Here is a 16,222-nt window from a genome sequence, read left to right as displayed (position 1 = left end):
GGCTAGAACATTCCTTCTCTCTTGGCAGGCTGCATCCTGGTTGCTGTGGGAACCAGCATTTTTAATTTCCTGACTTCTGTATACATCCAAAATTGTAACTGTGATGTACTCTGTCACTAAGGTAGCTTTGGGGGTTTGCAGGGAATCAAGCCATCAGAAAGCATTTTATGTAGCACTTCCTTCCCTCAGAATCACTTTGGTGCATCTCCAAGGGGCATCTTCATGAGGCTTTTTGGAGACCTGCAATTCTCATTCATCTTAGTGAGTAATCACAGAGTAAAAAAGGAACAGTGAGAGGTCATTTAGTCCTTCCCTTCTTAAGCCATCCCTAAGCTACTCCATGTTGGAAAGTCATCGCAGGCATTCTGCTTCAGTGCTTTACAGTTTTAAAGCTTGTACTGGTGTCTGACCTCGCTCTCCTGTGGAAGGCTAAGCTGTGACTTCTTGGCCCCTCCCTGTGGATGTGGAGAATGGTTTACCATCTTATTCTTTGAAGCATCTCTCTGTGTCTTTGCAAAATGTTGCCAAGTTCCCTTCAGTCTTCTTCCCTCAAGGCTGAGCAACCCCAGACCTTTCCAGCTTTAATTGTAGGTCACATTCTATGGCCTTCTCCTCAGTGCCATTGCTCCCCTCTGCAGTCTCCAGATGAGCCAATTGTTTCTTGAAGTGGGCTCTGTGTCCTGGCTGAGGCTTTGCCAGTGCAGAGTGGAGTGCAAGAGCCCTGTCATGTCTTCGATGTGACACACACTATTTACCCCTTCTGGGGTGGGGTTTGCTCCTTTTTGCAACATTACAACATTGTTGATTTGAGCTGAATTTGTGATCTGCTGTAGCCTTGGTATCATTTTCTTCAGAGTGCTGTCTAACCATTTATTCCTTATGCATCGCGGTTCGTTGTTCTTCCCTCAGGGTGAAATACGTTGTGTGTCCTTATTGAATTGCATCCTGGTTATTTCAGACTATTTTCCCAATTTGCTAAGATTATTTTGATATCTAATCCTGTCAAGCAACATACTGGAGAGCATTTGGAGTCTTTCAGCCAGGGTCTTGTTGGTGTAACTTTAACAATATGGGAGAGAAAAGGAAGAATATGGACAGATGGTTCCAAGTGATGGAGTTACCATGGCTTAATGTGTTTCTGCTCATCAGCTGAGACATGGTAATAGACCATTTGCGTTCTCCTGACCCATTGCATTTACAAATAAAATGTATTTAGATTCTTTCCCTGGTAATTATTAGGGATCTTAGCTCAGCTCATAAGCAGTAACTTGAGTGCTTAGCAGTATCTGGATTGATAGCAGGTGTGTAGGCCCAGCACCTCCCATTCTGTTGCATACTGAACAGCATAATTGATCCTATTAACTTTATTTTGAGGCAAAGGGCAGTTTCCTTCCTGTATCTCTGAGTTCTGCTCTCTCACCTGGGCTTGTGTTAAGGACCAGATCATTTCTGTGAACACGCTATGGGAGGTGATGTTTGCTTGTCTGGACTATAGATAAAACCACGTCAGGGATGAGCAGTTTTATAACCCAAACTAGAATGCACTGTCTGTTCTGCAAAGCCCCTCCAGAGCGTCTCTTATCTGCTGAGGGAAAAATCTAGAGTTACAAGCTGCATCTCTCTCCTGTGCTGTCATAACACATCTGCCACAGCCACGTTTTGGGAAGTGTGTTTGGAAGATAGAAGGGCACCTTCTTCCTGATTATTATAATGAAGCGTCTCTCCTTTGAATTCTAAGATGAATTAACAGTCTCTGCTCATTAACTGCTACCTATGTCTCTCGGAGTCCATGGATAATAGTTGCAGGTAGGACGTGTGTGTTTGTTTTAATAGGCCTGTTGAGACCCCTCGCATTAAATGATGCAAGTCCTCAAGGAGGTATGTGAAGGAGCAATACATAGTATATAATCAGATTACCTTTAACCAGTCTAAAATGAATTTCAAACATCCAGAAGAGGAGGGACCAGCAGTATTTTGCCCCACCAGTATTGCTGCTGTTGTCTTCTGCTTAACCTTCTTGAACTGTTCCTCCCAGAATTACTCCTTGCTTGTCAAATTATCTGTCTTTGCCAGAAGTAATTACCTCTGCTTCACTGACATCTGAGCCCTGTTGCCCAAACAAAGGAGAATACCTCTTTCCCAAAGGAGCATTTGAATGATTATTGCTTTCAATTTTCTGCTGAGCTCTCCATAGCCAACATAGCCTGCCTGCAATAGAATCTGTGTGTCATGGGAAACGGATTGGGTACACATGGAGAGTGGATTTGCAGTATCTCTCCTGTATCAAGGATTGTGTTCCTGAGGCTCAGTCAAACCGCTTCCTCCTCTATGACACTTTCAAATAGAAACAGTTTTATTTGAGCTCCAGGAGATTTGGAGTCATGCAGTGACGGGACAGTGCCTGTTGTTGGAGGATCGCTAAATGATGAAAGATGGTTGGAGAAACTGGGGAAAAGAGGATTAAACTGGGGAGCTGCTGCCAAGTATTAAATACTTAAGAATCAGTTGGCAATAGGTGCTTATCATGTATCTTCTCTCCCCTTCCACTGAAGGAAGTAACTATTTGAAGGGCTGTTGCTGTGACAAGCAATTCATTTTTATGCTTAACACCTTTCTTTTCTTTTTTTTCCAGTGCATAATAAGAATATTGCTAACCTGTTCCTACCAGCCTGATCTCCTCCAGACACAGTCTACTTTGCCACATTCCTAAATGAGCATGAGCTCTCTTTTTCTCTCTCTCACCCATCACTTGTTCAGGGGAGAGCTGCCACTGCTAGTTCAGTTTGAATGATAGACTTAATTCTTCAGGGGAAATTGATATTTGAAAAACATGAGTGGTTTGTAATCCAAAAAAGCTATTTCTTCCCCAGCTGGAACACATTCTGTATTAAATTTGATCATAGGAGCCTAAAAGCCAACACTTCAAGATGCTTCTCTGTGATGCCAGATTTACCTAGAAACTGTGCAGCACATATGCTAACACCCGTTGTGTAGTGCAGGTGGAACTGTGATTCATTATCACTTCCCGTGAACTCAGAAGATCGCTCCTGTTGACAATGAAAAACAGACTGAGCTATCTTGTGGGCCAGATGTTTGGGATATCTCCCTAATGCCAGTCTTCAAAATTCCTTGCCTTTAGGTGGGAGGTGGGTCATCCCTGTTTGGCAGATGGCTCTTTCAAGGTGGTGTTACCTTTTAGTCCCTTTGCACAGTCTGATGTACCATAGGCTCTGCTTCTTCCAGGCCATGTGCTCCAGGATTAGTTGCTCTCCTGTTTCTAAGCATCTTCAGGGAATGATCAGCACTTTGACCTTTCCTTAGTTGGGGCAAGTGTGACATTATCCACCCTGCAGTGTATAGGACTAGGTTTTGAGTTGATTTAGGTATGAAGATTATAGAGTGGCAGTAACCTCAGCGTTGTCTTGAGTGATGCCCTTTGTCTAGTAAAATGCATGGGTTTCTGATGGATCCACTAAGTATTTCTTCCAGAACTGCAAGAAAATTAGCTTCTCCAGGATCAGGTAATTGATAACTGAAGACTTTAGTAGCCAGTTGGTAGCCTACAAAGCAGGGTCATCATTCTCTCAGCTACCAGAGCTAAATCTATCAGGAATCATGAAGTGGAAGAGATCAGGCGTGGCACAAACTGAAATCAAGGGTGGTTTGTGTCTCGGGGTGATGGAGGCTGGTTTGTTGGGATCTGTGGGGGCTTGGCACAGTCCCCCGCCATGTCTGTTGCCCCTGCTGCAGGTAAGGACAAACACCAGGGAGAGGCAGAATCTGAAGCTAACCAGAACTAGTGCAGTCAGTGAGCTGGGGGCCACGGCAGTGCCTAGCGTGTTGCCCCAAGACCTCCATCAACGGCTGCTCACAGCTGAGGTTGGCAGGGGAGCAGAGGACAGAGCTGCCCGTGGCAACTGCCTGTGAGCCGCTGGAGGCCAAGGGCTCTGTAAGGTGGGTTCTGCTCTTCTGCGTAGTCACCCCCAGCTCTGTACATCAGGGGAGCATGCGTGGGGTGGAGAGTATTTGGGGTGTGACCTTTTGACCAATATCTGGAGAGGAGAGTGAGGAAGATTAATATGAAGAAGACAGGAAAATAACCTTGGATATGAAGTGTTTTCTGATGAAGTCCCTGAAGTGTAGGTGCAGTGGTTTATTTGGAAAGCAAAGAAAAATGAGGTTGCTCAAAAGCTAATGGACTTTTTTTTTTTTTTTTTAGTCTGCAGGAGAATGTGCTGATAAAAAAAGAAATAGATCTTTTCTAATTCTTGGACTACTTTTTTGTCCCCTTTATCTCTCTCTGCTGCTGCCTTGTTGCTCAGATGTAATTTGTTTAGTTTACCTTAAATAAAGGGAGTAAAGTTATTCTGTGTTACAGCTATCAGGTTCACAGACAAAAACCTCAATAAATAAGACACAGTGGCAAGGCTGTAACTCAGGTCTGGTGGTGTTGGCTTTGCAGGCTTCATCTGCAGTATGTAGGTACCGTTCATAGGCAGCTGAAGGACCGGGTTGTAATGAGACAATTGTGAAGATTTAACTGAGAAATTTTCTTTCTTCCTGAAAAGGCCTGTAACCTGTTTCCTAGTTTCATTTGGATTTTCTGTTTAATTTGTGTCAGCTGAACAAATAGTACCAGCCCTGTCCTAGAGATCACTGACAACTGGCTTGATCCTACTTGTAATGTGAGCAGATTGTCTTTCTACTTGAGAGTATCTTCTGGAACCAGAGTGTATCTTCCAGTACTGATACCTAGTGCAAAGTTTCCCTGCTAGAGGACAATTATGAAAGGCAAAGTTAAAAAATAAACTGGTGGGAGTGTTTTTGCGTGGCCAGCAATGCCATTCCAGAGGGAAGATGAATGGCTAGTGCAAGGTGCTTAGGATGAACAGAGACAGAAACGCCAGGTCAGATGATGGTGGATAAACTAACGTGATGGACAGAGATGACGAGGCTGCAGCTGATGAGGGAACAGGCCAGTACACAGGGGGCTGTTTGCTTAGTGTCAGAGGTGGCGTGTGCCTTGCTGTCTATTGACTCTTGTTTCTTGTCTTGCTGTAACTGGTACTGAGTAGAACAGGCTGAAACTTCGGTCAGCATGCTGCAGCACTTTCCCTGAATATGGATTTTTAAATCTTTTTATTTCTCTAACCAGCACATTATCTTTATTTAAACTCTTCTTAAACTTGGAGGAAAATGCCTCCTGCTTTTTTGCTGGCAGAAGAAACTAAGGCCCAGAGCGGGCAGGGAGCTCTGGCCTAAACCCAGATCCTGTCTCAGGAGTTCCAGGCTCCCACCCACTTGTTCTGCCTGACCCAGAGCACTCCGCAGAGAGGACTGGCAAATCTTTGGTGCAAAGCAGATTTTTCAAGAAACTGTGCAGTGATTTTCACAGTTTACTTTGTTGCCAAGATAATCCTCAGCTGTGTAAAAAGTCTCTGTGTAGATTTCCCCCAGAATTCGACAGTATGCCACCACCCAGAAGCTGTCTGGTGACACGGTCTCAGCCAGCTCCCAGGCTTCTCGCACAAATCTCTGGATAAATGTCAAAAGTTCAGTCTGGTCTCCAAGCACTATCAATGAGAAAAAGAACCAAAAAGAACAAGAAAAGCAGCACTCAGAGATGGTCGGTTTTCAAACTTCTGTTTTAACAAGGCACTGATTTTAATCAAAGCCCGTTCAATCTTTTGAAGCCTTCAGTACCAGCATAACCAGAAGAAGGAAGCTCAGTGTTTTCAGTTCTTGTTTTGCCCTGCATCGCCTGCACCCCAAGAGGTGAAGATAAATAACCAGTAACAACTGGAGTCTTTTGTGCCTCAACAGTTAACAAGTTCATCATGTTTCATAGAAACTGCATCCTAATTTTTATTCCAAACAAGATTTCAGCACTAATTTTTGTTTTGACAAATATGATTTGACATAAGAACAGTGGGAGTCAAGACCTTTCATTTTTGATCTAGGTTTACATTGCACTGATCTAAATTCCTCCCCCTTTCGCTCTTGCCTTTCAATTGTAAACTTGGTTATTAAAGTTAGCAAAAAGCTATTTGAAACTCTCTGTTCTGTAGCATTTAAACAGTCCTGCTATATGCAAGATTAAGTATGATGGCTTCCTAATGACTTGTGCTGTTCATTTTAAGCATTGGCACAATGCATTACTGTACAGATTTTTTAAATGGCGTTGTTGAAAATGAAGGATTTGGTTTCTGTTCACTGAGAAACTTCATAAAGGATTGTTTGCCAAACGGCAGAACCAGGCCCCCTGGGTCTCCGTCTCCATGACATTAGAGACGATATTCCTTAACCTCTTTGCTTGGTCTAGTGCTTTGGCACTGCCTGATGAATAGGTGTGTTGGTGAGGTTAGTTTGGGCTTCCATCCATCTCTGTGACAGACAATTCATAACAGCAGCGTAATAACAACAGCAGTGGTACGTGGATCTCTAAATGCAGGTGACATGGCACAAGGAAGAATTTTATTTGAGCTAAACCCTGACATCAGGGAGATAGTGTGGAAAAGTGGTGAAGATACTTCCGTCTCCTGCTGCTTGGGAATCCTTGCACCATTTCCAGCGCTGCAAAGGCAGTGCATCTAGGCACACACTAAATTCATCCTTATTCCTTGCACCTAGATAGCAAAGCTGGTGAGAGTTGAGACAGGGAGACTGCCTCATTGCGTGTGATGTATGTGCCATTTTGGCTTTGCAGCAGGGCAGCCGCACTTTAGATCACACACCTGCAAGCCATCGTGCTTAGTGGCTCCCCAGATACAGAGTGGCTGTGGGAGTTAGGCAAAGCCATTAGTAAAAGGCATTTCTCCTTCCTGAGGAAGAGGGCTATTAAAGACCCCACTCTTAGCTACTCATTTGCTGAAGCATCACTTTTACAGCTTTTTTAAAGACTCTCAAGGGACAGACTTGCAGCTGGGAGCCCTTCAAGTCTTGTATCTGGCCTGTGATACTCCAAGTTGGCTATTTTGGGAAGAGGGGAGTGAGGGAAGGCGACTCTCTCTGTCCCTCCCATCACAGCTGCTCCACTTTGTCTAGAAAATCAACTATTTGCTAAGCTATGGAGGCTGAATATGTCCTGGGGTTAGGCCACTTGTTTAGCCATTGGGAGTTGCAGGTGCAGGTCTGTGTGCTAAGTCTGGTAGCAAAAGGACTTGAACAGGTAGATCCCCAGCCTGTAAATACCTCACCCCAAGGAGGTGTTTCATTTTGGCCAACATTCCTTCCTAGAGCCTGAGTAACTTCCCACAAAAAGAACCCAAAACAACAAAACAAAGCAAAAAAACCCAACCCCCCAAACCAACACAAAACTGATTTTGACGAAGGGCTGCTCTTTGATCCCAAAAAGTGATACCCATGAGGTAGGAGAGCTGGTTGGACTTTGTAGGAATGGAGCTGGAAAAGCCAGAAGGAAGAGCGAGGGCTTGGTTCACCTGTGTGGGCTGGTATAGAGAGCATGCAAGGGTGTTTTCTGAGATTCTGGAGAGAGGTCCTGAAATGCAAGCTGCTGTACTGGCTGTCCCTTCTCTTTGGGCCTGCTGTTCTGCATCCTACTTAATATAAACCCTCTGAGGTAGGATGAAGGTAAATGAATCATGCTTTGTTACCAGTGAGTCACTCTGTTGCCTAACTATTGTCTCTTCTCTTGTCAGTGAGTCACTGACACCTTATTAGAGCAGCTGACAGACCCCAGGCCTTGTTCCCACTGGAAGGAGCGTGATGGGGCTTTGTTTCAATGGCAGCTGGATAGGCTGAAAAGATGGCATGAGGATCACGCTCCACGGCCCAGAAGGCTGATAGATTTCCTTGGTTATGGGCAACACTTTAGCAGTTCGAACTGATAGAGCAGGAGCAGAGCAGGGGAAGACAAACCATTTTCTGAGCACAGCAAAAACCACAATCTATTTTCTGGTGCCAAGGGAACGCATTGAAAATATCCTGGATGCTCTTGCAAGTGCTCTGCAGTCTCTTTGTTTTTCATTTTTCTTTCTTCATAGTCTGGTTCTGTCCCTCTTCCCTTTCCTTTCCTAATTTTTGTCCTTTCCTTCAGTCCCTGCTCACTCCTCAGTCATGTAGTTGCTGTTAAGAGAAATCTACCCAGTGTTGTGCATTTCAGCTTGCTATTGTCTGCCTGCAGGGTGCGGAGGGTGGAGGCAGAGGTTCTTTCAAGCTGAAGGTTTTGACCTTGGCTGCAAGAAGCCGTATGAAAAGTTGTGGCTTTCTCTGACATGACTGTCTTCTCTTCTGTATAGCTCCCACAGAGGCTGAAGGAGAACTAAACCCAGGATAATGTCATGGTCTCCTGATAAAAGGCAGTTCTTTGGTGTGAAGACTTTGTCTTTTGCTCAGTAGATCATCTTCGTAAAAAATGTAGTCCTGTCCTCTGGGCCCTTTCTAATGGGGGAGCTCAACTATGCTGTGTGAGCAATGCCTGGATCAATGTTCTAGCCCGATACAGCATGTGGCCATCCCTTGCTATTCCCAGGCAAGCCTGGGTTGTAAACGTGAGCAGATGCAAAGTGTTCACATCAGTTGAATTTCACATGTGGATTTGGTGGCTCATGAAAGCTTCAGCAAGTCAGATGTAAACTCTTATTGCTCTACTAATGATCAAACGTGCAGTTTCTGTTCTGTACCTGACGCTGGTGTGTTTGATCGGCCTGTTTCTGCCTAAATTGGTGGGTTTGATTTGCAGATAATGGGTAGCTAAAAGGAAGTTCACAGATGCAGCAGCAGTTGTGATTGTTACCACAGTTATACTTAGTCCCTGCTTGGTGCTTTGCAGTGCTTTTCAAGCCTTAATTAGCCCTTACATGTTTGGCAGGTGGTAGGGTAGATATTCTCCACCTTTGATCAGCCCTCATGGCCTCCCTTTAAACTACACGTTGAGAAGAAAGCTGTTCCCTTTTCTCCTCCACACACTGGCTTGCTGGGACACTGAAGGAGAGCAGGGCCGTGGGACATGCGCAAACGGGTGAATCTTGTGCATGTGCCGGGGGCCCCATCTCTTACTCGTAGGTTCCCCACTCGCCTGACTTGGAGCTTTTCACTCTTTACAATCCTCGTTCAGCTTGTGGTTGGGACCACGTATCTGTCACTTCTTGGCTGTAGTCCGTGGGCTCACAGTCGATACAGATCTTTGTGTTGGGGTCAGAGGAGCCCCAGGCTGCGGTGGCAGCTCTTCTCTTCTGCCCTGCGCTCTGCCGCAGGTTCAGAGAGGGCTGCCCCTCACCTGGCAGGAGGAGCCTGGCTGGCAGCTCCCCACGTAGCCTGGCAGGCTTTTGTACCTGTTAGTTCCTCTGGTTGTTGAGATTGGCATGTGTCTTCCAAAGTGTTCCCGGTCTGGCCCAGTGAACACAGGTTAAACCTCCTAATGAGCCTTTGGAATTGTGTTTTGTCTTAGAAACTCTTTCTGCAAGTGGCTTTGACAAACTCCTAAGCTAGCAGGCAGCGGGGACGGTCAGGGATGGGAGAAGAGGATGAGCCCTTCTATTTGGATTATCTACCCCAGACTAGAACAAGCTGCTATGGGCTTTATCTGTGGTTTTTAGAGCTAGCACTACCGTTAATTCCTATGAAGGCCCTTCTGAGACTGTATTGCTTGAATGGTCTTGTTCCTCCAGACTGGCATTAAAGCACATTCCCACTGAGGCCATGGGGGTACGGTGTGCGTACAATGCCATCTCCTCTCCGTGGAGTGCTCCATTCAGCACCTTTCACAAGAATTATGTTAATTAATGTAACATTTGTTAGTGATTTCTGTGGCAGTGTTCACAAGCGAGCGGGTGGACGCTTGTTCCTCTGGGTGGGTGGAAGCAGGAACAGAGCAGCCTTGTTGCCTACATGGATGTCTCCATTCTTACGCACAAAAGAGTGAATACACTTGTGGCTTGGGACGGGGTGGTACAGGCCCTCCTTCAGCTCAAGAAGAGATGAACCTTTGTATTGCTACCATGAGCTGCTGCTTCTAGTGTGCTGCTGTTCTCTCACAGATGAAACTCCAGGCAGAGGCCCTGCCACTTGCTGTCACAAGAGCTGCCATGAAGTCCTTCAGTTAGAAATGCCCCTAGACAAGCATCCCTGCATTCTGCATGAGGTCCCAGTTCTTCCCACTGGTCCCAGTGGAGGGTTCCTCTTTCCCATTCAGAATGGCCATGGGCTCTCACTTGGCAGTGTAGGAGCTGGTGTGGATCCCAGAGCTGTGTCCAATAGACACACCTTCCCTTTTGGCCATCAGCGCAGTGACCTTGCCTCTCCCGAGCGAGGTCTATCTCCACTCCAAGCCAGTTTTGTAGCAGGATCAGGGAGGGCTTTTCATAGCACACAAGAGCGTTAGATTTGTGGAGACGGGTAGAATCTCAGACGTGGAGTCCTGCTTAAAAGTCATTGCTACCATTTCTGGGTACTTTCAGAAGGGTTTCTTTTGAGGGTTTCTTGGTTTCTACTTTTAAACTCCCTCAGAGAGAGTACAATGAGTCTGAAACCAGTAATTTAGAGAGGGGAGTGTCAGCAAGAGTCAAAAGTGACAGAGTGGGGTTTGATTCCTTTTCCTTTTGAAGCTGCTTCCCCTTTGATTATATCCTTCACATTATAATGTGTAGATCTGGAAAGGTGATTATTTTTTAACATCTCTTAAAAGCAACATGTCTAGCAAATATCACCACCTTTATAAATGGGTGCGTATATATTGTAATAAACATGCTAGGATATGTATAGCACCATCTTTTGACAGCTGAGTATAATCAGAGCTGTTGGACATTGTATCACGAGCTCTGTCATGATCTGATGAAGCAAAGTCTGAGCAGGAAGGAAGATGCTCCTGTAGCGAAGAAGTAACATGCTAGTGTGCACAGGGGGGTCAGGGTCCTTCCTAGATGTCTTCTCTGTCCTGGCAAGCGACAGAGACACAGCAGCAAAGTTCTGATGCCTGGTTTGCTCTCTGCATGGTTGTGGAGGGGGAGGAGGTTCTTTTTTTATCATACTCATGAGACGGCTGAAGCTGACACGGTAGCTCTTGGTATTGCGATAGACTTTGTTAGCTGCAGGAAAAAAGTCAGCCATGCATTTTGCAATTGCTTCAAAGCTGATGCAGAAGAAAGGAAACATCGACAAGACCCTTGTACAAAACACACAGCCTGCGGTTCTTCAGATACGGAGTGTTTAGGGGAATATTTAAAACAAATGTTTAAAATGACACAAAGACAAACCAGCAGGGAAGCAAGGTTTGCCCTCCGCTTTGTCAAATACAGGGGAGGAAAGCTAAGCAACTCCGAGCTATGCTTTAGCGAAGATCCGAGCATGTCCCTAATCCCCAATGCAATTCATGTATTTAAAGGCCTTACTTGCTAAAAACATAAAAGGCTCTGTCTGTTCAAGCAATATTTTTCACTTCAATTAATCGTTCCAGAAAATTGTAACGTTCTTTTCTGTTTGTCTCTGTTTAGTTTGAGCAAATCCAACTTTTCTCATTGTCTCTCTGCAGATTATGAAAGGCTTTGTGGATTATATTATCAAATTAAATCAAGCCTGTTAATGTTACTCTCAGAATATCACAGTAATGGGCTGTGCCTCAGGCGGCATTGCCCTTCCTTCTCTTTTTAAAATGTTTTGCCTGCGTCCGTGTTGCTCTGAGCTGGTGTGTCTCTCCTTGCTAATAGGAAAGTGTATAAAAATCACATAATCATTAATATTGAAGAATCATTAAGGTTGATAAAAGCAGCTCTGACTGCGATGATGTTGTTTTTCATGGTCACTGCTTTTGGAAAACATGCCATACAAACATCAGCTCAGCTTTTTTTTAGAAGCCACCAGTTGATCTAGTGGCTGTTTGACTCCATCTATTGCACTCAGAGATAGCTCCAGTTAGATGATAATTTTGCAAGCCTGCAGGAATAAATGGATTTCTAGAGGCTGTCTCTACTGCCTTCATCCCTTTTCCACAGCCCCTGTTTTCGATGCAGACAGCATCCGAAAGCCAGCAATCTGTAGTTGAGCAGTAAAGTCTTGGTTGGGTTTTCATTAAAGCAATGATGTGCTGACTGGCTGAAAAGTGTCAAAACTGCAATCTTGTAACATCAACAAAATAACGCAGGATGCCTTTCTTACGGGAGAGGAATGCTGAAGGCATAAATGAGCCCTGCATGAAATTGGTGGATCTGAGCACTTCTCCTCTGGGGAAAAGGTATGATGTACATCAGACACGGTCACTTTTTTCCTTAATAAGAAAAGACCAAAGTCTTAAGGTTCATGACACATGACTCAGCTTTGCCTTCCTCTCCCCTCTGCAGTAGTTCCTCGACAGTGCATCCAGCTGGGTTTTCCTCTCTTAAGCAGAACTAGAATTGAAGTAACACTGAAGGTATTACAAAAGCGCCAAGCCAATCTGAGCATGCAATAAAAGGCTGGGAAAGCTGGGGGAATTTGTGGTAGTATTTTAAAGTCTTAGTGAGAAGAAGGAACTGACCTGAGCCAAATAGAAATATGTCTCGGGAAGACCCCTGGGCATAAGCAGTGTGTGTGAGTCTTCGTGGTTATGCTGGAAAGAGAGATGATGGGGACAGAGCCGGTACAAGCAGTTTCTCCTGCAGAAACAAAACCTGAACCTCATCCAAGTGTCGTTGCTGCCAGAGACTCCAAGAGGTCTGGCTGTCAGGGGGTGGGTAGGAATGTGGCTGCAACTGAGGGGGGGGGGGAGGCCTGCATGTGCAGCTTGCTGACGGCAGTATAGAGGCAGCTTCACGCCTATGTCCCTGGTGTGTTACAATCGCAGAGGGATGACTGATGATGATTCCAAACTGGAATCCTCCACGTGAGGATTTGTGTTAGCTGAGTTACCCACGGAAGCAATGGCCTTTGTAATTTAAGCGCAGAGGGGTTTGAGTCACAATGTGCTTCATACCCTTTGCTTTCCTGTGTTAGGAATACTTTTAGGGAACCCTAACAGAAATAAAACTCCAGCACTGAGATGTTCCAAACCCAGGGTTGTTAACATATCTAGTTTCATTTAATCTCAACTGCTTCAAGATTGTCTGTCTACACACCCTGTATAGTTTTCTTGGCATGGCATGCCCTGTCATTCTGTCTCACTGGAAGTTCTCCTGTAGTCCATTTGTGTAAGACAACACTTGGCATGCAGTTTTTTTACATGAATGACATGGTTGGTCCCAGTACTTGGTTGGCATTTGCTTCATCTGCATGTATCCCATTGCCATCTGCTGGAGAATGGTGAGCATGCTCACAGGGACTGTTCTGTTAGCCAAAGGAAGGGAGCTGTCCCTAAAGTCACCCACTCTCTGTTCAGGATTCATTGAGATTGGTTTCTGGTCTCTCTGCTGCCAGATGAGGCTGTGTTTTGTATATATGCTGGTAGTGGGCAACCCTGGGTAATGGCATGGTGCAAAAGTACTTTGTGCCCAAGATAACAAACACTGCATCAGGACAGAATGATCGAAGTCCTGTCTCGGATGCTCTTGCACAATAAAAATACAATTCTCTCACTTAGAAGAGGGTTATGCTTTTAACTGGATTAGAAAGAGGCTGAATTTAGGTTTACAGCTGAACAAAGATTAGGGGTGGAATTGTTTAACCACTTTGGCCAAGACAAGACCAGAAAACAAGGCCAAGGCTTGCAGTCATGACTGGTGGCTTAAAGTGTGGACCTTGAGCTGTTCCTTGGGGGTATTCTTTCAGAAGTGTCAGGCCTTTGAAAATTGGGCCTATCCAAAGCAGCCCATTTTGGGTAGCAGAGCTCACTAGTTCTGTTAGGAGATCTCAGCCTAGACCATGGCCAGTCTGGATTCCATCCAGACGTCCCCAGTACAGGGACTGGAAGCTGCTGCCTGTCCCAGCTCCTACAGATTGATTTAGAGCTAAGGACAACTGCATGAATGGGGCTTCATTACACTGTTCTGTTTGCAATGCAGGAGGCCTTCGAGGAGCTACAGTGGTAGATGCCTTAGATACTCTGTACATCATGGAACTCGAGGAGGAATTCCAAGAAGCAAAGAAGTGGGTGGAGAAGAGCTTTGACTTGAATGTGGTGAGTCAGTTACTGGGAATGTCTGTTTGTGTCACCGAAACGCTGCGTGTTTGGCCAGTTCTGATCACAGTCTTCTCTAAGAATCATTTGGGGAAGGTAACTATGAAGTCTGTGAGGGAAGAAACCACTCAACTCTGGTTTTTTTTAAGGCACTACTGTGATGATTCACCCCATCTTCTGCCCATACATGGCACAGGGTTCCAGCCAGGGGCCACCAGATCAGACTCACAGTGTCTGGCTGAAAATGAGATTCAGTGTTTAATGTTTTTTGTGTTTTGGTCTGGGTTATAAAAACAGCTGTAATTATTAGATACTCCAAGGAAGTTTTGTTCATCAAAGAACAAGTTCTGTTTCATCTCAGTTAAATGTCTGCCTGTGATAAGACAAGTTTTCTTTTTACATGGTATAGATCAAGATTGAAAACACTGGTCTCCTTGACTGGGCCCTTTGTTGGTATGTCATTGCTGGGACCTGTGCAGTGGGAGCGTGGCACCTTGGCAGCAAAGTGGGAGCACATAGTGAGCCTAGATTTGGAAGGAAGGGCACTATCTCTAAAAATGGCCAGAGAGTCTCGCTCTCTGTGGCCCTTGAAGCTTTCCTAGCCACTTCTTCTTAGAGCTAGTGTTAGACTTGCTGGGACTCTGGGTGCAACACATGCCTTGCAGTGCTGTCAAATGAAGGATGCTGTCCTTTATCTCACTTTGTGGCCGCTGCCCCTTGCCATAGCTCTGACTGTTGGTCTCCCAGCCAGCTCTCGCATTTCTCGTGGGAGAGCTGATGGGATCTCATCAGTGGCACACGGAGAATGTTAAAACCAGAGTGCAGTTCAAACTTTTTTTTTTTTTTTAATGCTAGCCTAGTTGTCTGTTGTGAAAAATGGTTCTCCCCATGGGAACAATGCATGCAGCTGCCTTTATAGAAAAGCATCATTTGAGAGGGCACGACTGGCATTCATATATTCATAAAAGGAAGACCACATCTGATAAATTTGGTGAATGCTCTCAGTACGTTACTGAATCGATAAACAAGGGACAAAATCAACTGGGAGATAATTTATCTGGATTTCATAAAAGCTTTTAATCTTGGCCTGCAGAATAGATTGATCTGCAAAGACAAGAATGAATGCTATGGATTGATCGGTGGAGTCAGAAAGCACAGCAGAGGGAGAGAAGGAGGGAAATTAATTAAAAACTGGCTCTGTAAAAGGAACTCTAATAGTCCAGAAAAGTGAGGCAGGGACTCCAAGGCCCACAAGCTCTGTTTGAAACTGGGTGCCGTGATTGGTCTCATGCAATTTCAGTCACCATCTTAAGAAAGCACTTGCTCTGATTTGTAACCTGCAGGTATTTGGAAAGGGCAGGCTAGTGCAGAGGTTCAAGTGCCCCTTTGCTCCCTGAAAGTGCTGTGTTGGTGGAAGATCTTTCTGGGGTTTGGCTTTATGCATTTGTGTGAGGGTAGGAGTAATTTATCATGCAGATTCAATGGCCAGGAGCATGTATTTTTTAAAGGCACATTTTGAATGCAATCATTTTGACATTTGCTGATTGTCAGCTGAGTAGGTAGAGCAAAACTTGTTCCAGGTGAGTGGGTTCTTGAGCGATTCAGTGAACCATACCCGTCTGTGTCTGCTGTCTGTGGTGGTGGGGCACATGGACAACAAGCAGTTTGTCTCTCTGTAAACGTGCCCATGACAGGCACCCTATAGGCTGTGGTCCTCTCTGAGCCTGCAAACTGGGGTGAGTCTTTGAATGACAGAAAATATCTACCTAATGGAGGAAGTGCATTACGTCTATCTAATGCAGTGCCCTCTTCACAAGAAAATGGAGAAAGTAATTTTTCCATGTGGCTGTACAATTTTCTCTTTAAATAAAACATTTCAAGGGGCAGATTTTTGCCCTAAACTAACTCACAGCTTTTTGCAAGGCATAACCCAAGACAGGGTTGGATGGATGGACAATACATCTGCCGTAACTGATTTACGTATTGTCAGCTGGTGATAAATGGGCAGTTTGGGCGTTTCTCTTCCCTTCAGGCTCCACCTGTCACTGTAGAGCAAATAAAGTGCTGTGAGATCTTAGACAAAAAGCTGTGTTACACTGTGGGTGAGGACTGGGAGACTTAAGTATCTGCCTACAATCTGTTCCCCTTCGCTGCCATTTGTGCGTGCAGACTTTGCAG

General features: G+C 45.1%; 1 protein-coding gene across 1 annotated transcript in view; it reads left to right on the top strand.

The window, feature by feature from the left end:
* MAN1C1 (mannosidase alpha class 1C member 1) overlaps positions 1-16,222 on the top strand; it is a 63,634-nt gene that overhangs the window by 29,655 nt on the left and 17,757 nt on the right. Inside the window, exon 4 of the mRNA XM_050909709.1 lies at positions 13,929-14,044. Within this exon, the coding sequence (XP_050765666.1) occupies positions 13,929-14,044 (116 nt within the window). The remainder of the gene's footprint in view (positions 1-13,928; positions 14,045-16,222) is intronic.

This window comes from Gymnogyps californianus, chromosome 22 (genome assembly GCF_018139145.2).
Source record: "Gymnogyps californianus isolate 813 chromosome 22, ASM1813914v2, whole genome shotgun sequence".
NCBI classification, from domain to species: domain Eukaryota; kingdom Metazoa; phylum Chordata; class Aves; order Accipitriformes; family Cathartidae; genus Gymnogyps; species Gymnogyps californianus.
The sequence above is the reverse complement of the archived record's forward strand: the minus strand, read 5'-3'. Positions and strand labels throughout refer to the sequence as shown.